Raw genomic sequence first — 22554 nt, 5'->3', positions numbered from 1 at the left:
AATGCATGATTTCGACTCCTGTCGGTCTCTGCGGATATGTTTGGTTTGACTACAGGCCATTTCATTATTGTGAAACGTAGTGTTGAGCAACAAACACATGTTCTGGATTGGATCTTGGGAACTGCACTTACATCCCTTGGACAGATTTTTCCCACAATTTACTCTGGAAAGAACAAAAAGCTTTGGAAGAATCTGACCATGAGGAAACATAATGGATGTGTTGAGCACGAAATGGCATGAGAGGCCTTTTCCTTAAACTTGGACTGCGCAGATCAACTATTCCCACTATGGCTGCAGCGTCTCCCTGTTGGGCCAGACGACCTCACATCGACCAAGCCAACCCCTCGACTACTGCCACGGCTTGCTGTTGCAGGGACACCCCTCATGCAGATTCCTAGTAAACCCTTCTGGAGACGCTATGGCATAATCCCCTCTAATCCCGGGGTTCCTCTTATGGCAACGTTCAGAAAAACTACGAGACGGCTCAAGGATTTGGTCTTCAAGAACAAGGGAGTGCAAGACTGGCAGTTAGAATGGCCGTCATGTGTGTGTGTGTGAGTGTGTGTGCAGGACCTCCACATAGTTCAGAGGGATGTGTAAGCAATGAGGAGGAACAGTGTGTGTTGACTTCTGCTTCTTAACCCACGAAGGTCAAAATGTCGCGGCTGTCGCTCGGTGACCAATTTCACCCCACTTCCTTGAAGGAAAGAGATAAATCCTGCTCTTCCTGGAGGTGCTTTGGATTCGCTTTATTTTCTCTTCTTATGATATAATCGCACTCGACCTACAGAAGAGATGAAAGGAGACAGACGACCTGAAAACAAAACCGGGCGACGGCGAATGTGATACTAAACAAACAAGAGGAAATATGAACCGTAAAGACTCGACATCACAGATTCAGCAGACATGTGCTTTTAAGACTTTTGCTGGAAGGTTTCGGATTGAATTTGTAATTCAGTTTTAACAACAACAAACAATATATTCTGACTCCGTGTGCGGAATAGCTGCTTCATTTCCAGTGCCTGCGGTCATGGGGGCTTGAGGGATGTGCATCTGTAGCGTCTTTAGGGTGACCTCAAATGCTTGTTTTTGGGACTATGAAAGGAAAACTCAACACAAGCACAGGGAGAACATGCATACTAATGGTTGTTTGAAGCCCAAACAAGACCAAAAGAAACATTTCTGGAGTCTAAACATGAGTTTGTATCATAAAGTTTAACATTTTCGCAGCTGCAATGACAAAACTATATATATCACCATTTGCTCCACCTCGGAAATAACTTGTTTAGATGCAACATTCTGTTGATGATTACTTAATTTAGCACTATATCACTATACACCCCATGATGTGTTGTTACATGTACATGTAGCACATACACACACATACATTCAAATATGTTCAGACATTAAGATACACACATACAAACACATTAACAGTGACATATACACTTTAGAGATAAGTACTGGCTCTGTCATTTGACTATACTTAAAAACAGTGGAACTTTTAAACTTCAAAAATTTAGTTTTGATGAAATATTTAACTGCTTTTAGTGATTCTTAACTAATGCCACTATCGACTCAAACCATAATTTCTCCACCGAGCAATATATAATTTAGCAATAAAGCTAAAGAAGGTCTGTTCAGGTCACAGTGTTGATTAGAATCAGATAATAAGTTTGAGATCTTAAGATTGTTCCTTTGTTATTTGATTTAACATTTATTTTTGCCTCTTAGTTATTTTTTTTCAGCCTACTTTCATTTTATAGTTTCAATAGAATTGATTATGCATTTTTGGGGGGGCTTTTTGCAATACAATACCATTTACAAGGGTGATTGTTTTGTCACATATTTCTGTACTTACAACATGACAACTAAAACTTTACATTTTTTTGTCCTGTTTAAGAATTTGTAACGATTTGTAAAGAATCAAACAAAAAGGTGTCAAATGTACTTTATGCATAATTGATCTCACACGTTTAAAACAAACTTTTTTCATTATGTTTGGATTTATGAGCGGCACAATGTCTTTCCAATACAGCAGCAACTATATGAAAAAGTACCATTTGAGGTGAATATTTATTCTTATCTATCTCAACTGCCTTCTTTTTTTTCTTGGGGAAATGAATATATTCCATGTTATTAAAAAGAAAGTGGTTTGAGGAAGTGATCTGACTAATTACGCAAAAGCTTGGTTCCCACAGTCTAAAACAGTATAAAAGTCTTGACATGTACACACGCACGCGCACACACACGCACACGCACGCTTGTTCTCCTTCATTCATATCCTCCTCTACATCTGTACGGCCTTGAAAAAGCACGCTGAGTTCATCTATGGGGGGTAAATGAAACTGCATGGCTAAAGACAAGCTTTTTGGGGGCCTTGGATGGACAGCCTTCTTAAATGTACACTGCGTGCGCGTGCACACACACACACTCACACACACACACACACACACACACACACACACACACACACACACACACACACACACACCAGGGAGCGAACCAAAGCTTGTGGAAGTTTAACAGTGGGGTGTGATGGGGGTTTGTAATGCGCATAACAATTGCCCCTGTTCCCTCCCATTGACTCCCACCGTGTTATTCTCTGGAGTTGTTTCGACATTAGTCACACACTTTCTTTCAGCCCTCCTGCCATCATTCTCTCTTCCTGTTCTCTTTATTACACCATTTCTTAATCTCATCCTTTCAACTATGCACCGTTTCTCATATATCCTCATTAGAAGGAACAGGCTGAACCGGCTGCAGAAACCTCTCCGGCTTTATCTGAACTCTTAAGCTGGCCTGCTTTATCTTCTTTCTTTTTTTTCTCTCTCTCTCTCTCTCTCTCTTGAAAAAGAAAGCATATTGCTCAACTGCTCCACTTCATATTGTTCTCACCAACTAACCTCATCCTTACTAACCTCTCAAGTAGTAAGAGCCTAATGACATGCTTTGGACAAGAAAGGTCCAGCAATTAAGTTGAAGAGTGCCTTTTCAAACTCGGAAACGTTCCACCTTGAGTGTGTCACTGCGAGGCTTTCAGGCTTTAACAACATTGTCTTTTGTTCATGTGCTACTAGACTGGGCATGCAGGTTGGTATGCAAACTATGGTTTGGTCATTTGCCAGAAAATAAAGGAATGTGTGTTTGTGTGTGTGTTGACATAACCTTTGCAATGTGACATATGTATGCAATCAATTTTAGGCTGTGGTACCAAAAAGAAAAGTACAAACTCACATCACTCATGCTCAGCAGCTCATTGTGGTCTCTCAGAACTGGCGCTTAAGATTCAGATCTTTAATTCTGTCATAGAAAGAAGCTCATTGAGAAAGTCAGATTGAGTTCCTTTAATTCCTGAAACATATGCTTGAGATTATACCGGGGCATTTTGAATTAATGCTCAATGTTTGAAGGAGAAAGAGTGAGTGTGCAATTTGTGCTATCACAAAGCGAGTTTTTCTAATCCGATAAATGCATGCGAGGGCTTGTTTTCTATTTGTTTACAACAGTTATGTGGCTTAGCAAGCATGTGTGTGTGTGTGTGTGTGTGTGTGTGTTCGTGTATGTGTGTGTTCGTGGTCTGATAACGGGGGATGAGCTTTCCCAGGTCTTCGGTTTCTTTCATCAGCGGAGGGGGTGACAGGTTCCCAGGGTCATACGGATGACCCCGCCTGTATACTGTCATTACACAATTACATCACCGCCTAATTATACTGCCCTGCTGCTCCACATGTACCTTAAAACAATCTCACATGTTGAGTGAAAAAAAAAAAAAGAAAAAAAAAAAGAGGGTAGCAAGTGAAAAAGAGAAGCACCCTTTGATGAGGAGAGGAGACAGAAGACATGTCTGGACATGAGTCAGTGGTCCAAGTAAAAGCCGGCCAGACAGACCGAGTGCCGTCCAACTAACCTTTCCAGAAACTGGGATGAGCGTTGGCATAAATTAAGGCGGAGGCTCGCACTGACTTAAAGAGGATTGCATGGGTGAGTGCTTGTGTGGATGTGGGAGTGCTGAGAGTGTCCGTGTGTGTTTGTGTGTGTGTGTGTGTGTGTGTGTGGGTGTGTGTGTGTGTGCACATAGAAACGGTTTGTCTTTTGTCTTTATTAGTAACTTGAGGCAACGTCGATGGCAGCGGCTCCACACACCTGCGGCTCAGCATGCCAGCCTGCCAGTCCGAGCCCCAATACACACTCACACATAAAGCACTGTGCGCCCACCTGGCCCTGCTTGGTACGGGAGGTCTGCGGCCCGAAGAATCCTGTCCTTGTTCCCCATCCTCAAAAAGAGTACTTTAATGATACGCTTCTCTCTCTCTCTCTCTCTCTGTATTTTCTAATCTATTTCTATCTTGTCTTTCTTCCTCGACCCCTCACACATTGTCTTTCTCTTGTCCTCACTGAAAAGACACTGTTAATTATCTCCATCTCCCCCCCCCCCATTCCTCCTCCTCCGTCTCCTTCTTTCGCTTATTGAGCAGACCCACAGACAGGCGGAGCTATTCACTGGGGTCCGCTCGGTAGTTAAAAGTGTTTAACCACCACTGGATGTTGCAAGAGGGCAGAGCTGCGGGGGGAGATACATGATATCCACTCTATTCCTCCACAAGACTCCAATAGCCAATACACACTTTGTTACAATAGAAACACTGGAGTCATTTACCCTCCCTGCTTCATTACACCGTGATTGAGGCCCATTTGTGCCACCGATGGTTTGGCTATGGGCCAGAATTTCTCCCAGACAGTGAGTGACTGTTCAAATATATTTACAATGAGTGGAAAAAATATTTCGTCCACTTTGTGTTAACGTGACTATGTTATGAAGTACATGTATTGTTGTATCTCAGAAGTATATAGTCCAATATTTATATTCATGTTATTTTCAACAGAGATTAGGATTGTGGTTTATTTATTTGTAGTTACTGACTATCAGGGCCAATCGGTTATGTTGAGCTAAAAGAATAGTAAAACGTGTACATATTGTGCTGGTATGCATCAGAAAATAATTTATATTAACACTGTGTATCAATATACCCAGAGGCAACTCCAAATATTCCCTTTTGTTTCAGTACAAACATGTCAACCGGAACAAATTGAAATTTACAAAAACAAATTTCCAGTGTTAAGCCATTTTTAATTGTCATTATTGCTATTTTTGTTTTGAAACCACAGACACATGTGCAGAGAACAGTATAGCTAGAAACATTAACAATGGCATTGGTATGGAGAGTTGACGAAGTTGGATTGTTATTACGGGTGAATAAACTATAAAACTACCACGTCCCAGGAGAATACAGACTGGGAGCCATTACTGGAGGCCGCCATGTTTGTTGTTGTCCATCAACTCGCACATGCAGATGAACTATTTATTAGGGCCCTGGAGCGCAGTAGCTGCATTTCCGTCATCTTCATGGAGTCAGACACACTGAGCATTTTCAAAAAGTTGTGTTTTCAGTGGCTCCCAACACAACAAAAGTTTTGCATTTTCACTTCCACAGAGGTGATGAGCTGTCACTGCTCCATCACTGATCTCTCAGCTCAGGTCTCAGTATTGTCATGAAACTATTCTCACTAAATCCCTTGTACATAAATGAGCAACTTTTATTTATTTTTTAAAATCCAATCAATATTTTGTTTAGCGTTTTTACAGTTTATAGATAACGTGAGAGCCAGATTGGCTCCACTGGCAGACCTTTTTTGGCCCCTCATGGGCCTTGTGATTAACACCCATGTTTTAAAGTTCAGTGCAGTGAAATTAGGTGGTTTTTTTACTTCCTATACTAAATACAAAGGGGGGAATAAAGTTTAAACCTCTGCAGCGTTTGTTTCATCGGGACATTATGAAGTAAATTGCAGCTCTCCGCAGCTTTGGCTCACTGTCAGAGTCCATGGCCTGACTCCTGTGCGCCTCTCGAGATTTAAGAGTGTGAAAATGTCCCTGACGTGCCGCTTTCAGGGAATTTGATGACTCTGTGCTTATCTTGCGGCTGAGTGCGCGCTGAAGCCACTGTGCGCTTTTTTGGAAAAGACGCAGCTGCTCGCGATCAGGGAAGCGGGTGTGGAGGAGGAGGAGGAGGAGGGGGAGGAATTCGGGGTGTTGCCTTCCTATCCATGCCTCCCCTCCCCTCCCCTCGTCTGTGAACGTGAGTAGAGAGAGAGAGAGAGAGCGCGTGTGTCTGAGTGGAGGCACTGCGGGAGCGGGTCAGTCAGTTAACGCGGCTGACTCTCACAGGCGGTTCCTCGGCCAGCAGAGGCGGAAAGCAACGGGTCGACTCTCTCTATATATCTCTCTCTTTCTTCCGGAGCCTCCCAGCCTTACATGCGGGATATGCCAAACGGGAACAAAGCCGCGTGAAAACTGGACGTTAGCAGGATGAGCGGGCGCGTGCTGAACGGGAAAATGCTGCAGCTCCCGGCGGCTCCGCGGCAGCGCGCCGGGAGGACAATGCACTTTCTGTCAAGGTAAAACGGATGAGAGCAAATGGTTGCATGTGACTGTGGGTGCCGGATCGCGAACTAATTGACACACCGATGACACATGCTTTTGGTGGCGTTAGCGCCAGTCGAATGTGTGAATGTGGCGGACGTCGGTGCGGAGGCTCGGCCAGCTCCTGTGCGTAAAAACCAGCATCGACATCTCATTGATAAAACTCAGACAGCTGCATGGTGGCATGTATTGTAACCGGCGTGCGATATTATCTGCTTGAAGTAGGAGTGTGTATGTGTTAGTCCTTCAGACATGGGGTGAGGAACGGGCTTTTCATGAGCGTATAGATCCACAGCAGTCTGCATACAGTGTATAGGAAGACCTCAATGCGCAAAGCCATAATGTCTTTTTTTTTAAAATTGTATTATCATCAGCAACATAACACAGCAGTATGCTGTTTCTCTCTTACCTTAAGAGCAATCTATATAAGAGCAAATGCATTAGTGCAAATCATCATAATGAGTAAGCTATAGAGGGCGCGCGTGAATGCAGCATGTAGATGTGTACGCGCGTGCGTAAAACGCGTGCGTCTTTTAAGTGCTTGCATTTTACGGTCTGCTGGTATACCCATTGTTTTATTAAGCGGCATGCGGTGACAAGTGCATGCTGGCGTTTGGTGGCTCAGTCAGCGGGTGGCAGGTACGACTGCATCCCGGCTTGTGTGAGTGGGTGTGTTCGCATTGATCCGCTGCAGGACCGGACCGCATTGTACTGAACGACTGACCTACATTCTGAACTACGCCTTCTCTCCTTATAGCAGCTATGATTGGGTAAAAAAAAACAGCAAGCCTCCTCAAAAATCATCTTTATGCCCACGCCATGTGACAGTTACCTAACTGTGTGTCTGAATGTGTGGGCTAATATAGGCCAATTAATGTAAAGAAGACTATTGGTGGCTGGAAGAAAAAAAAGGACGAGACCTGATTTTATACATTAGCTATAGGGGACTGAATGAGGAGTCGGTTTTTTTTTTCTGTCTGGTACAATTCTCATCTCCCTTTTTAGACCAATTATTTTCCATGAACTGTTTTCTAAACTCCAAAGGTATAGCCGCTGACGGTGTATTTGTGGGGGAAATGCTATATTTGATCATAAATTCACTGTTTCGTCCAGTATATGTAAACTGCAGTTGAGTAGCTTGATCTTGACCTTGGCTCATTCAGTCATCCTCCACTTTTAAGAATCTGCAGTGCAATCCCGGCCCTGACCTGTTCCCACATCATCACATATCCAGAGGCAAGGAACATGGCAAGAAGTTGAAACTGCTGATTGAGGGTTATCACCATGCACAGCAGCTCCATCACCATCTGTGCGTGAATGATACTGAAGCCATAAAGACCATAAAGGTGAAGATGTGCTGAGTAAATGAACTGTAGTTCTCTTGCCAATATTTTGTTAGTGAATGAACCTGAAAAAGGTAGCTTATATGGTCAAAAAGTGGCAAATAAATCACAATTCTGCAAGTATAGAAATAATAACATATTTCTAGGGTCAATATTGGATAACCGAAGAAGATCCCACCCCTGTGACAAATTGTCGTAATCTTAAAGTACTCCATACATTAAAAAAAACAACAACGCAGATTTAAAATGTTGCATTTGTAAAGTCATTGCACAGCATAGGCAGACAGAGATGCTCTTGGGAGTATTGATTCAGTTTGTACGTGGGTGGGTGGGTGGGTTTGTGGAGGTCGACTTTGCTGTTTTTGGTCGACTGACCCTTGTAGCTTCTACTGACCCTTTATGTAAACCCATTAGAGCAGAGTGCCCTGATATCAGGGCTTCAGTCTCACACACACACACACACACACACACACACACACACACGCTTTTATCCATACATGCACTTTTGAGTCCCAAGGGACCATGTTGGGGTTTGTTTTTTTTAATCTGTGTTTGAATTGGACATACTGGCTGTCAAAAGACAAACCATAGATGGTGATTCTCATAGAAACTAGCAAGTGTACACACATGCTTGTATACCTTCAATGCAGTCGCTAAACTGTATGATCCAAGTCAGGGGTTATGTTCGAGCCTCTCAGTTTATGTCGGGGTAATGAGTAATGGGTTGTTCGGTCAGTGAAACGGTGGTGTTTGATTGTGGAAGCCTGGAATCGGTTGCATCTTTTGAGAGGCAGCACAGTAATTAGAAATGAAAACTGTGATTCTTTTTAATTAATTGTTCAAATGGGGTCGATTGCATGAAGAAATCTGGTGAGATGGTAAATTTGCCTCGCCGTTCAGAAATGCGTGATCGGGTTTGTCAGGCGGCAACTTTTCAGGTGCCAATGTTCATTAATGTTGATTTTTCACTCGATTTTCTCATTTGAAAATACACTTTCACTACTTTCTCTTAAATTAATGTAAAATTGGAAACCCTTATTATCTTGTAGTTAGAAGAAGTAAAAAAAAAAAAAAGTGTGCAAATCGGCTTATAAACAACTGTTTTTATTGGATTCGAGATCCAAATTTTGGCTGTTGTGCTAAAGTTACTGACTTGAGTCAAAGATGGATTAAGATGTTTTGGAAACGCATTCTGCTGACTCCAGCACTGGCTATGTTAAAAGCATCTACAGCCTTCATGAATAGTGATGCATTAACGGAGTCTGATACTTATCAGCATAATGTCTGCAAGAGTGGTGATAAATAAATAGGATAAAGGGGAATTAGGTGTTGAAACTGGATCATTTTTGGCTTTATCAGTGAATTAAAGTGAACCGAAGCATTGTTTCCACTCTTGTTATTTTTGGTTTTAGTGATTTTTGTTAAACTGCATAACTGAACCCACATCCGTCACCAAACGGAGGAACATCTGCTCCTATTCAACTGGTGTTTATTTAATAGACTATCCCAGTAAATTCTAAGTAGAGTAGAATTATGGGTTTGTGCAGGATGTCCTAGGTCACTGTTGTCTGTGACCAATTGCCTGCAGTGTTTTTTGAAACTGTTTATTATCTGCTGAGCCTGCTGGAAACCTGATGAAGTTGAGTTAAAAAACAAAAAAGGTTTTGGAGTGAGAAAATTGAAATGGAAAGAATTCAATTAAAATGTATGGTTATCTGATCAAACAATTGGGAAGGTTTTCAAAAAGACCTGTTTTTTATATATATATTTCTTTAAAAAAAATGTCCACAATACCAAATTTTTCCCTGGTCACCGGTCTGAGGTTACTGTGTCTGGAAACAACAAAAGACATGTAGCCTGAGCCATTTTAATGTTAATCTTGATGCTTTGTAATTAAGCGAATGACTTTACTTTCTCTGTCCACAAGGTCATTAGGGAGACCTGGGAGCGAAACAACAGATGCTTGTAAGACACAACCACATACACTCTTTTATTGTGCACACAGGAGTCAGTGTTCACAAACAGAGCTCATATTTTCACGAGGTGGTCCCTCCTGTGGTTTAGTGAGTTCCTCTGTTACATCAAAGCTAAAGGAGGATCTACAGCCCGACTACAGTGCACCTTAACTGGCATCTTGGGGGGGAAACTGGAAAGCCATAAGGCCAACATCAGTGAGGAAAGACCTCAGGATACCATTTCCACCTGATCCTGGTGTGGCGAGATGGGAAGTATTGACAGAGTGGGAAGATCAGACAGTGCATCTGATTGAAATTCCTTTAGGTTCGAACTGGAATCGAGACACTCCCCTGCTTTGTTTTGAAAGTTTTGAGGTCTGTGGATTTTGTCTTGCGCGGAACTTGGGGATCTGTCATTTTTTTTTCTGCCGCTGTCTGTGCACTCGTGCATTGGTATGCATATATGTGTCTGCATATGTTGGTGGATCAGGGAGTGGGACCCCAGAATACACTCGCTGGAATGTGAAGTGTGTGTTTTGAGCGGGCTAAGAGAAAGGAATGTCTCCCCAAATGCACTGTAACTACTTTAAGTGGCATGCCCAGAGTGTGTGTGTGTAAAATGAGTGACAGCAGGTGATGGGTGCGGGTTCCTGCAGGGTGCGCCTCGGGGTTCCTCAGTCTCTACCACATACGTTGGCATACTCAAATACGAAAACAAAAAAAGACGCGGACATACAACGGCTTGTCTGTCACCCCCCCCCCAACCAACTCCCCCCGCAGCTTGAGAGTCATGTCTGTGTGTTTTAATAGGTGTCTGTTTTATCTCAGCCAGCAGAAATGAAAGAGTATCTCTGCTCCAGTCAAAGGGTCTTTCATGCTTTTTTGTTCAGGTGGTGTTTGGAGAACCTTTGGCAGGTGCTTCGTGGTCTTTATGTCACTTTGCCAGGCTCGAAGTGATTTTAACCAAGATTCAACAAATACTATTCAGTCTTTATTTTTCTTTCACATCTATTAAAACTGAGCAGACATTTAAGCATTGCAGGTATTATTAGCCATCAATCTACTTTTGTCCAATCAGCTGTTCTCTTTTACAAGGGTCACCATTCATTGCAACTTCCCCTGTAGACTTTTTTTTTTTTTTTTTATGGAGGATTCCCTTCCTTCCACTTTGGAGTTTGTATTCGGGTCCTTCACTCTCAAGGTAAAGACTGAGGCCCTGTTTACATGACATTTTCAAGTGAAAAAGCACAACTTGTGTTGCGTTTTTGGTGTCTGTTTGCACGAGGATGATGCTCGAGCCCAATGAAAACACAACTTTTTCGAAAAACGCTCCGTCATGTAAATGGAGGAAATTATGCTCCTGCACTCGCAAACTGGGCTGTAGTAAATAGTTATTCTGCACATGCCCGAGAAGATTGACAATAACAGTGGCGGCCTCCAGAGTACCATGACTAACAGTCCATATTCTCCAGGGACTTGATAGTTTTATAGTCGACAGTCACCTGTACAAACAGTCGTCTGTCCATACGGATGTCTGTGTACTTGCCATTGTTTAAGTTTGTAGCGTATTGTTCTCTTCGCGGATGTGTGTGTGGTTTCATTACAAAAACAAACAACAGCATTAGAGGCCCTACATGAAATCGACATGATTTTCACAGTTTCCGTGGAAACATTGTGTTCAAAACATTGCCGTGCAAACACAAAACTTTCCTGAAACAAAAAAATAAGGTTCTTTCACTTGAAACGTTGTGTGAACGAGACCTAAAGCCACCCAAGCACTTTTTGAAATAAGTTGATTACTTTTCATCAGCTTTGTCTGATGAAATCAAATCAGGGTGAGGATTTACTTTACTTCCAGGTTCGAGCCCGTTGTTCTGCCAGAGGTTATTTGCGGCCACGGTCCGTCTCTCACATGAACTGTGAGTCACATCACACCGACATTGCTGTTCCTTTATTTTCAGTATTTGTGTCTGTGTGACGGTGTTTGTTGTCACAGGATCGTTTCCTGTTTTGGCGCACCGAACACCCGACGGCGTCCTCTTGACTGTAAATGAATATCGCTCCGTTACTCTTAGGTGTCTCTCAGTGGTGTTTGTGCAACATTTTCACGTTCCGAAACCAAACAGCTTAGCAGTGTTGGTGTATTTTCAGCTCGGCTCTCCGCACATCTGTCTGCCGCTCGGATCACGCAGCTCCAGGCTTTGTTGCTTTACTGTACTGCGTTGATCAAAAGGCAGCTATCAGTGGAAATGCTTGTGTGTGTGTGTGTGTGTGTGTGTGTGTGTGTGTGTGTGTGTGTGTGTGTGTGTGTGTGTGTGTGTGTGTGTGTGTGTGTGTGTGTGTGTGTGTGTGTGTGTGTGTGTGTGTGTGTGTGTGTGTGGCACCATCTCCCGCACAGCTGCTTCAAGTTAACAGTAACCTGGAAGACGCACGCTCCCATTCAAACGTGGTTCCTCCCTCTCGTTCCCTCTCCTCTTCGGTGCTCTCACTGGTCCCTTTCGTTCAAACCAAAACATCCCCTTGCGCACCGTTAATTCACACAGCCGTTAAGTCAGCTGACATGTCTGGAGGGAGGCCAGAGGTAACTCTACCCCGAGATCCTACCCCTGTCCCGGGCCTCTGTGCGCCGGGGTTCCCCCCGTGAGCTCCTCCCCGGTTCTTAGCTGTTGAGTTGTGGCTGGGAGGTGCTCCACACTGCACCCCAGACTGAAGTACTTATGAAGGTGATTTAAAAGGCCGGTTCCACCTCGTCCCAGGAGCACCGTCCCTCTTCTGCTTCCTGCTCTCTTGTGGGGACGAGGCAGACTGTGAGGGTCGGCGGTTGTTGGGTCGCGGCGGAGCTCTGTCTGCTGGTCACCTCTTAACATACAAACATACATTTTAACGGCTTGTTATGAAATCTAAACCCGCTTTACCAAACACAATAACACTTTGGGAAGAAGTCTTTGAACTCACTTCCTTTTTGACTGAGCGGCTGCACAGAAAATGCTTCAATTCTGGCAAAAAAAAAAATACCTTCGAGCCGCATTTGTTTGTATTGTGGCTGCTTTCAAATTCCCAGAGAGACTTTGTTTAAACTGGAGGCCAACAACCTTTAAACTTTAACCTCGTGTGAGCTGACGAAGCAAAAAGACAAAGGTGACAGAAGACAACAAAGAAGAGAGTCTTTTGCCTTTCAAGGAGTCATGTGCACGCCTCTCATGGCTCCTACTGTTTCCCTTTTTGGGGCCGACATTGTGAAAAGACCAAGATGACCCCCGAGGTGTCAGCATGATCAACAGTCACACACTTTCTTCTTTCTTCGTTTTAAATGGGAGTTTCTTCATTCAGAGGTCCATATATGACGTTTGGAAACGTCCCCTCGTCAAAATGTCCTGTTTCATTTCAAGAGATTGAAATAGAGCAGAGCCAAGTCGACGCTCACATGCGACGTGTTGAACTCCCAAGAAAAATCTATCCACCCGCCCCAGGGAGGTCACGCAGCGAAGACAGGGATTTCGAAATAAATTTGCTGTCATATGAGAATTTCTTGAACTGTAGGTTTCCCTGCATCCGTCCCTGCATCTCCGCCTCCCTCGCACTCAGACCGAAAGAAAGAAAGAAAGGGCTGAGAAGACTATCGAATGCATCACCGTGATCGAAACCTTCCGCCCAGAAACCCCAAAGCTTTAACAGAAAGGGACCCTGTCTTTGCGAGGAAAACTCGGAAGAGTGATGTACCTCAATATTCTCTCACACACAAACACTCCTTGGAGGCAATAAGTCTGACCCCCGGTGGAGCAGTGGCTTTATCGAAGCTGCCGTCGCCCCCAGCTCTTAACATCACACACTTCTGACAGCTAATTCAAAGCCCCGCTCGGGGGACAGCAGCAATTTAATGCATGTGAAGTGTACGCATGTGATCGTGGGTGTGTGTGTGTGTGTGTGTGTGTGTGTGTGTGTGTGTGTGTGTGTGTGTGTGTGTGTGTGTGTGTGTGTGTGTGTGTGTGTGTGTGTGTGTGTGTGTGTGTGTGTGTGTGTCCTAAACCCTGCGGCCATTGCTGTCAAGTTTTCGCCCGTCAAAGGCAGAGAAGTACTTCTTTTTCTGCAGTGGCCATTTAGAGATGTGACTTCCTATTTGCCCTCCATGGACTCCCACATGTAGACACACATACATGTCGGGCACTTCTAGCCGAGGCCCCCGGTCCGTTCTGATCCTGGTGGCAGATGGAATTAGCAGTAATTACGAGCTCATTAACTCCAGCCTGTTCTGTAATCCCCTGTAATGCCCGAATACTGCCGCGTGTGTGTGTGGGTGTCCATGTGGACAAAAGAGTGTCCATGCAAGCTATCGCACATCGTTCCACTCATCACGGAAACACGACAGAGAGGAAATAATAAATAACGCTGAGGAGGAAATGAATGTGTCTGTTGAGTGTGTACCGAAAGGCAGGCTGCTTGCACAGTCGAGTTTTTAATTGGGTCTTTGTCAGTGATTTACAGTAAGTGTTTAGCTCTACAGTGCAACAGAGAACCTGTAGCTGTGAGCTAATTAAAATCCACTTTTAATGACAGAATCATGGTTAATTAAAGTGCAAGTGCCCGGAGCATCCAGACAACAACGTGGCACCATTAAAATGTGGTAGAATGTTTAAATGTCGCTGCCGCGTGTCGGTCTCTAATCAGAACATACCAGGACCCTAAAACGCAGCAGATGGCTGGAAATTCATGTAAATAAGTGTTTCTAATTGCAGATTTAGTACATCAGTACCAGGTGATGTGTACAGTAGCTACAGTATGTCTGCAGTGGCTGTGTCTGCACACTGTGCTATGTCTGCTTGGTGTTATGTGTCAAAGTATCTCGGGGCTGTCGAGATATAACAAGAGGCTCAGCCTGCAGTGGAAACTCTTTCACATCCCTATATGGTGCTGTGGTGATGGATACATGTGTGGAGAAAAGCACAGCATCTTTAAAAAGCAGTCGATCTTCAGTGTTTTACATGTACAGGCCATAGATCTGCACATGAGAAAAATGTGCAGTTTGTTAAAGATTGCTTTATGGCAAATGTTTTATTTTGTTGTTCGTCACATTGGGGCTTCACCTCATTCGTATTTTTTACAAAATTTCAAAGAGTTTCTCATGTAAAATATTTATTTTCCCTCTTTATCCCATTAAAAAGACTCAGGACAAATGGCTCAAGCCAATTTTTCCGAACACCTTTTTATTAAAAATAATTTTACTGGGGCCAGTATGTGTGTGTGTTTCCTGGTGCGAAGCTGCTGAAGTGGTCCAGGGACCCATATTGTTTGCCATCTGTGCACACTGACCACATTTCATCCTTTCTCTCGATATCATCAGGTAGAGCTCGGGCCACACGTATTTGATAACAGCTCACGTCCATTTTCACTGCGAAGGATCTCGCACTTGAATCGATCACACAGCTTTTGTCCCCCGCCGATCACGGTCAGCGCCTCCATGGTTGTATTGTGTGAGAAGCAGCCCTGTGAAACGGGTGTGGCCGGTCACACACACACACATTGGCTGTCCTCTGCAAGTGACTCATTGAGTTTAGTGAGACCGTGTGTTTGCCCAAGTGTTATTGTGGGTATTTGTGAGGAAACTGTCAGTTGGTTTTAGATCCTGTTTCACGTATCCTGACTAAAACCTGTCCAGGGTGTCAAGGCAGACTGTGAGAACCAAGCCACAGGGCTACGACTTTCAGTGCGATTCATTGTTGTTTGTTTTTTTTCACTGCAGTATTTTTTATATTTGTCCACTTGCAGACTAATTCTCTTTACAGCAGAGTCCAATTATACAGAAAGACACTAAAGCAATGATTATGCATCTCACTCATGTGTCGTGTCTCGTCAGCCTCACACATCCAGTCTTGAGATGATTTAATGACTTGAGCAGCCCCTTTATGCGTGGCCCCCCCCTCTGGTTTTCTAAGCTGACCGGACAGTGCCAGTCTGGCACTGCCCCACTTTCCATTCGCCTGAAAAGGCATCACTACAACCAGTCTGATTTTGCCATTTTGGGTTCTGCCATGTGACACTGGATTTTAATAGGAATGGAAAGTTCCTGTCCACTGTTGGACTGCGGGAACACTTTCCATGCATTCACACAAGTGCGAGAGACTGTGTCCAAATATCACCCTGCTTAGGACGTGTTACCGCCACCACGGAACAAAATGCACAGTTTAATATTCACGAATCTCTTCCGTGTGTTGTTAATGGCACCTTCCAACAGTTCTTTTATATTATCTGCTCTCGTCTGGTCTGGTGGGTTACACACTAATAACCTCAATGTGTTAATACTGTTGCTGTGTTACGGCATCGCGAAGCATGTGCAAACATTTTAACTTGCTTATCCAGTGGAGTGTTGTTCTTTCAGTACTGAGTCACACATGACTAGATAACAAGATTGATAATAGTCTGTTCTTCCTCCTTCTACTTCCTATTGATCTGGTGTGCTTGTGTGTTTTGCTTAATGCATCATGTCCACCAAAAATGCACGGAATATTGACCAGTTGAGTGTGTTTTTTTATTTTTTTAATTCATGCTCATATCATAGGACAGTGTGCCTCCAAAGTCCACGGTGGCTCTGCAGCTTGTTAAACCGTCTCTGTAATCAGGCCAACACAGGAGCATCACTTCCCACCAAATGGCCTCCTGCAGTTTTTAACCAGTGTTTGTTTAGATGGACGCCTTATCAGCAAATACTGTTAAGTCTGCTGTCTGGGGTTGGCAGGACTCCAGCTCCCAGCAAGCACTGCTCCCTTAAACCACAGCCAAAGCTGCTTTGTCTCTGTAGTGCTCTTTTCTTTTTTTCCTTCTCCCCTTTGTGGAACTACTGTATTTCTTCAACTGTGTCTCTGGTCAGGAGCGGAGAGAGAACCATTCACTGTGAGATCAGTGCAATTAGCTCCATAATCTGAGGAGAAAAGAGACACAGAAGCCTCTTATTAAACGCTGGCTATTCAGCTCTTCAACCATTCACTTGAGAACTGGTGAGGCTCAGTATTTGTGTGGGTGTGCTGGTCCCCTCTGCAGACTGCGAGGAACAAAGAAATCATGTCTCTGTGAAAGGAGGATGCTGTTTATATGGAGCGCTCGGACCTTTACGGAGCTAGTAAATGTCAGAGAAATATTTAAACCGTTTGAAATATTCAGCGAGCGAGCGAGTGCCTGAAATATTCTCACTTTCTGCGAGATAATGGAGTCTTAAGTTTGCTCTCGACCGACGGCGTCCCGCGGCCTGTCTCACTGGGTCCTCTCTTTCTGAGGTTCATTGATAAGACGAGATTGCGCGTGCGTGCGCGTCACACACCAGACGACGCCGTCGCCATTTGGCATTTTCTTCGCCCGGCTTCTTTTCTGCACAGCGTTTGGTAAAACACACCGTCAGGTGACGGTGATGAATGAGCTTAATCAAGCGCATCTCAACGTAATAGACATTTATTGCGCCCTAAATTGAATCAACATTGCTATTCATTTTTGCTCACAGAGTTACAGTCGGAAAGATATCATTTTTCAGCATCCTGTTCGTATTTCACCTCCAGCTGCACTCGTCTGGCTTCAGATCAGTTTAAAGCTCACAAAAGGCCAATGAAATCCAACATCCACACAGGTGTCGTCTATGGTTTGCATGTAATATGCTCTATTTGATTTGTCGAAAGCAGGTTTTCATTATTGGGTGTCGTTTTGGGTTGAGAGGGTTTGAGTTTCGGCGTGGCGACATAGCTTCTATAAGCTCTAATACTACAGGTCGGAAAGCTCCATTGAAATGGATAAAGATGTGACGGGAAAGTATCTTGTCCAAAATTCAGTATGAATATGTAAAAGAGTTAAAGTAGATGAATGAGGTGCTAATATTATCCCACCCGGTCCCTGCAGCTGCTGCTCTTCAATGAAAAAGCTTAAAAGGGCGAAGAGATGAGATTATACCAGAGGGGCAAATGAGGGATGATCCTCTCCACTGAGGGCGTCGTGTCCTGAGAAGTTGAGGAAGTATTTCATATGTCATCGTCAGCATTTCCTTCACTTTACACTCTCCTTTGTGATTTTTTTTTTTTTAAATACTTTTTCTCGCCCTCGGTTTTTTTTCTTCCTCCGCATATCACATGACACTTCACCCTCTTCTCTTGAGTGTCCTCATGTTTCATCGCCTCCTTTTCAAACCCTCTATCACACGGCAGAGGAGTGCAAGTAGAGCTGGATGCCAGTGGATCCCGTGCAGCTCCATACTGGTTGTAGATATCGGGGCTTTGGCAGGGGAATCCGAAACTTCTCTTCTCGGCCAACAAAACCTCTGGACCGAGTTGTTTCACAAAAATGCACTTGCCGAAAGCTTAAGGTCTTCAGCAGATATCCCCTTAAATATTTTGGGTTCGGGGATGGAAGGTTTCTAAGTCACACATCTGAGAGACACGAGGTGCGAGGATTATGATTGAATTTGATTTTTGTGGGAACTGACTCGGTTTATTTCCTGGAAGGTCACGCTGAGGTACACACACACCAAGACGAACAAAACCCTTAACATCAGTCTGCGATATTCCAAAAATTGTATTTAATGAAACACCTCACTTTGACCTGATAGATTTGAGATTTTTAGTACATTTGGCCACAGTTTTATTTTTTTTTCCAAAAGTTTTTGTGTCAACACGAGAAATGGGTAAGTGTAATAATCCTCATTACCTCAGGAAGGCTTCCAATCCTCAGGTTGATGGTCCCATCCCATATTTCCCCCTGTGTAGGGACTATTATGTGTTTGAATGGGTGAATGTGACAGAATAGGAAAATTTGATATGTAAAAGCGAGATGAATAACTCGTGACCTTTACAACAGGAAATTAAGAAAATTATGTCGATTTATTATTGCAAGAAAAACACTCTCTCTGTCTAAATTAGGTTCAGTAAATCAACGGGCATGCCTCAGATAATTTAAACTTTAAAAATACAATCATTAATACAGTAATTAACGGTGTATGTGTTGTGAAATCAACATGATTTTTGGAAATTGGCTCACGGGGATCAAAGAGTAGAGACTGGAGCTGTACGTGGCCCACAATCCATCACTGGCCAAGTCTGAGCCAGATAAGCTCATTTTTGCCATAACCCCCTTTCAGATGTGATCCACGCAGATATTTTACATATTTATTTGATGTTCTTTGACCCCTGACCTCGCCCCGATCTACCGCGGCGTCCTGTTTTTGCATCTTTTGCCTGACTGACACCGAAACCCACTGAGATGATGTTAGTTGTGTTTCCTCTGAGGCTTGAATTATTCATCAGAGGAAGTGTTATCATTCACAGAGGGTCTGGTGGACAGGCAGATAGTGAGAGATGGTTTATGAAGAGACAGGTATTGTGCACAGCGGTATAGGTAGTATACCACAGCTGTTTCACCCAGAAATGGGTTTATTCAGTGAGAAAGTAATGATACATTGTCTTTAAATATTTTCGCAATCTATGCACGCCACTATTGTTTTTGTGCTTCTTTTGTTCAAGAGGATTAAGAGAAATCTGGTCATTTTTGATATCGGGCTTCATGAAAAACCAGCTGGATCTTTTGTTATGATTTTTTTTCTTAGTAAATAAAATCCTCATGAATATTAATTTTAAATGAGAAGCATTCCAATCAGACTCTAAATGTTTAATGTTTCATTTATTTATTTTTATTTTTTGTAATAACAGTGCACCTAAATTTAGAATATATGTATTATTTTACTTCTTGTGTCGGACGTCTTTGTGCTTTTGTCTCGCGGATCATAAATTTGCCCTTAATCTCAACCTGACATATAGACAGGGCAGCATGACGGCCACTTGAGACGTAAAATCTCGTCTGCTATTTTCTATGCCCAAGATATCCACGGGCTAGACAGGGAGGGCTTTCCCTCTCACCCCTCTCCCCCCCGATCTCCGCCATCAAACCACCCCCAGGCCACAGTGTGACCCACACAGGCACCCGACCGGATGACTCGCACCACTTTCCCTGTCTACATCCTCCCCTTTGCCCTGGCACATATATCTATATATGACCTCATTAACCAGGGGTAGCCTTCTTAACTGGCTTTACAGTACATTACAGTACAACATCAGTGTAACCTATTGACCCTAATGAGAGGAAACCCCCTGACTTCCTAAACGTGACCCATTTAATAAACACAGTTTGAACTCAATTAAAACGCACGTCACATAGAGTCCGTGCCGGCTCTTCCTCCCCGATCTGCGTCACCTCCAAAAAGTCTTTGTGAAATAGTGTCCACTTGGAGATACTAATGTGTAGAGTACGCCTCAAACAACATCTGTGATTAATGTGTTAAAATATCACAAGCACACGTGGTGGTGGTAAAATGCATTTCAAAAAATTATAATAACACGACAAAAGAGTTACTTTTTCTCCTTATACTTGTACAGAAACAGTGAATCTTCTTTGTGTTGTAGATTCAACGTAAAGCCTTTACTCGTGTTGTATACAAAATCTTAGCTTACAGTGTTTTCAAATATTCACATTTTATGCGATCAGGTGTTTTTTCATCTTTAAACCTAAAATATTCAGAATTAAAATGTTTTAAATGCTTGAAACTAACTTTTGTATGTCGTGAATGAATAAATAACAGTGGAAAACTATAACTATCAATGAATGCACAGGTTTTTTGAGGCATGTATGTGTGTGAAAAATAAATTGTATTAAATAATGAATTCCTCGCTTCAAAAGAAAAACTGCGTCTTGGTTGGTAGAATATAGTTTTATGATGAGAGCATTTGTGGTTTATCTAGCTTATTTTGTTTATTTCTTTGTGCACACAAAAGTGTAACATAGATACGAGCTTGGGATTACTTATGTGCTTTATAATCGTAGAGATGTACACAAACTTGTTATATAACTAATTCAAACATTTTCCGCAATTAATCGAATTTAAAGTAATCACTCCATTGTTTGTATACATCATTGATTATGTGTAAAGCAATTTTTCACACCAAGAAGAATTTCAACACCTTAAGTTGCTGTTTCTTTAAAGTGTTGACATCATTATTATTCCAGCTAAATATAGCCGACCGCTGTTGGAGGCGCCCACAACCTGTCTGTGGTTCGTCCGGACTCTCTGAAGAGTTCCTCCGGGGTGAAAAAGAGAAACGGTGAAGCAGATTCCTGCCAAGTGGCAGCACTTCATAGTCCTGATGCAGTCCCGACGCGGGCCCGTGTGCACTGGTGGGCGCGTTCATCACCGAGAGTTCTTCTCTGCTATTTCTGTCTGTGTGTGTGTGTGTGTGTGTGTGTGTGTGGGTTGAGATCATGACGAGAAGCTGCTCCACTTACTGGCCGGGGTTGCAGCTCACGCAGTGTGAAAGTTAGTTTGAGATCCAATGTTGTACATGAGGTCTCATTTTGAATATTTAATCAATAAACTAAAACAAACAAAAAACTGATGTGACGCAAGTTTAGTCTCTGCTTGGAAATCTCCTGCATGTTAATAGAAGTCTGATATCCTGATCGAGGACACTTTGGTGAACGGGAGTACTCGTTCCAGTGTGACTCTCTGACCCACCGACCTGGAGGAAACCTTTAGGCACCTCAAAGAGGAGAACTCCTCCTTTCATCGGTCTGTTTTTAACAGTCACCGTGGCGCTGCAGCAGTTTCCATCCGCCCAGAGAAAGCTGCTATAAAGCTGATGAAATGTCACCTTTGATCTGTGTATTTGTCTTTCTGCTACTAGATGGGATCATTTAACGGAGAGGTGTCCAACTAAACCCTCCTACTGCTGGAGCGACCATTTATTTAGATTGTATGGCTGTTAAATGAATCATTCTGCCTCTCGCTCAAAGATAAAGTCAAACTTTCAGTATCGCTGTGTGTTTTAGCTGATAGTGAGTAGCTCATGTTAAAAAATGTGCGGTGAATGATTAGTGGTTATACTGAGGACGTTTTAGGGGCCATTAGAATGACTCATATGAGCCAAAGCGATATTTCTCTGCTTTCTGACAGAATATTCTGGACACAGTCAACCAAGTTATGCCAAATGCCGTTATCGTTTTCGGGGAATAGAAGGGTTAAAGATCATTGTCCTCTTTGTATTAATTTACTACCTTTTTTTCATGCATCAATTGTGCTCCGTTTCTTCGCACTGTCAAGTATTTATCTCACTAATGAGAGAAGCCGAAACCTTTCTTCTCTCATTCCTCTCGGCTGTTCCCAGCTCACGTTACCTTAAGTTACCTTCTGCTGCTGGAAGTTGAACTGAGGTGAAGTTTCCCATCGGTTTATATAATATTTCTCCGTGTTTCAGTAGTTTAGCATTTGCCCTTCGACTCTTCACAGATTGAACATTAGCAAATATGGGTGTGTTACACCGTATATTCCACGAATGTGAAGCCGCCGCTGATTCTTTTTTTTTTTTTTTTTTTTTTTAATGGAACTGATGTATTGCCTTTGTCTTCCTCTCCTGCAGTTGGGACGAGAGCAGCTCCATTAGCAGCGGGCTGAGTGACGGCTCGGACAACCTGAGCTCTGAGGAGTTCAACACCAGTCCCACTCTCAACTCCCTCCCGACCACTCCCATTGGCTCCCGCAGAAACTCAGCCGTTGTGGTAAGACACACACACACACACACACACACACGTACACACATTACTGTGTCGCACAAATTAATAAGCGGCGGCTTTTAGATACAGTAGCAATGAGTAATCAGTTAATTCACTGATGTATCGATGAGGGGCTGAAGGATGTGTCCTATGCAGCAGGACAAAGCCTGATTAAGTATTCTACACAACACAACACAGAATGTATGTT

At 43.2% G+C, this 22554-nt stretch overlaps 1 protein-coding gene across 3 annotated transcripts in view; it reads left to right on the top strand.

Moving 5' to 3' along the window:
• The window catches only part of nav1a (neuron navigator 1a), a gene marked incomplete at its 5' end in the record, with an annotated part of 77273 nt that overhangs the window by 32598 nt on the left and 22121 nt on the right, over positions 1-22554 (top strand). For all 3 annotated transcript variants that reach the window (XM_080496784.1, XM_080496783.1, XM_080496785.1), the window contains one exon: positions 22214-22352. In XM_080496784.1, the coding sequence (XP_080352910.1) occupies positions 22214-22352 (139 nt within the window). The remainder of the gene's footprint in view (positions 1-22213; positions 22353-22554) is intronic.

The sequence above is a fragment of the Blennius ocellaris genome (genome assembly GCF_963422515.1).
Source record: "Blennius ocellaris genome assembly, chromosome: 5".
Lineage (NCBI taxonomy): Eukaryota > Metazoa > Chordata > Actinopteri > Blenniiformes > Blenniidae > Blennius > Blennius ocellaris.
Note: the sequence above shows the minus strand (reverse complement) of the source record. Positions and strands in the feature narration are given on the sequence as shown.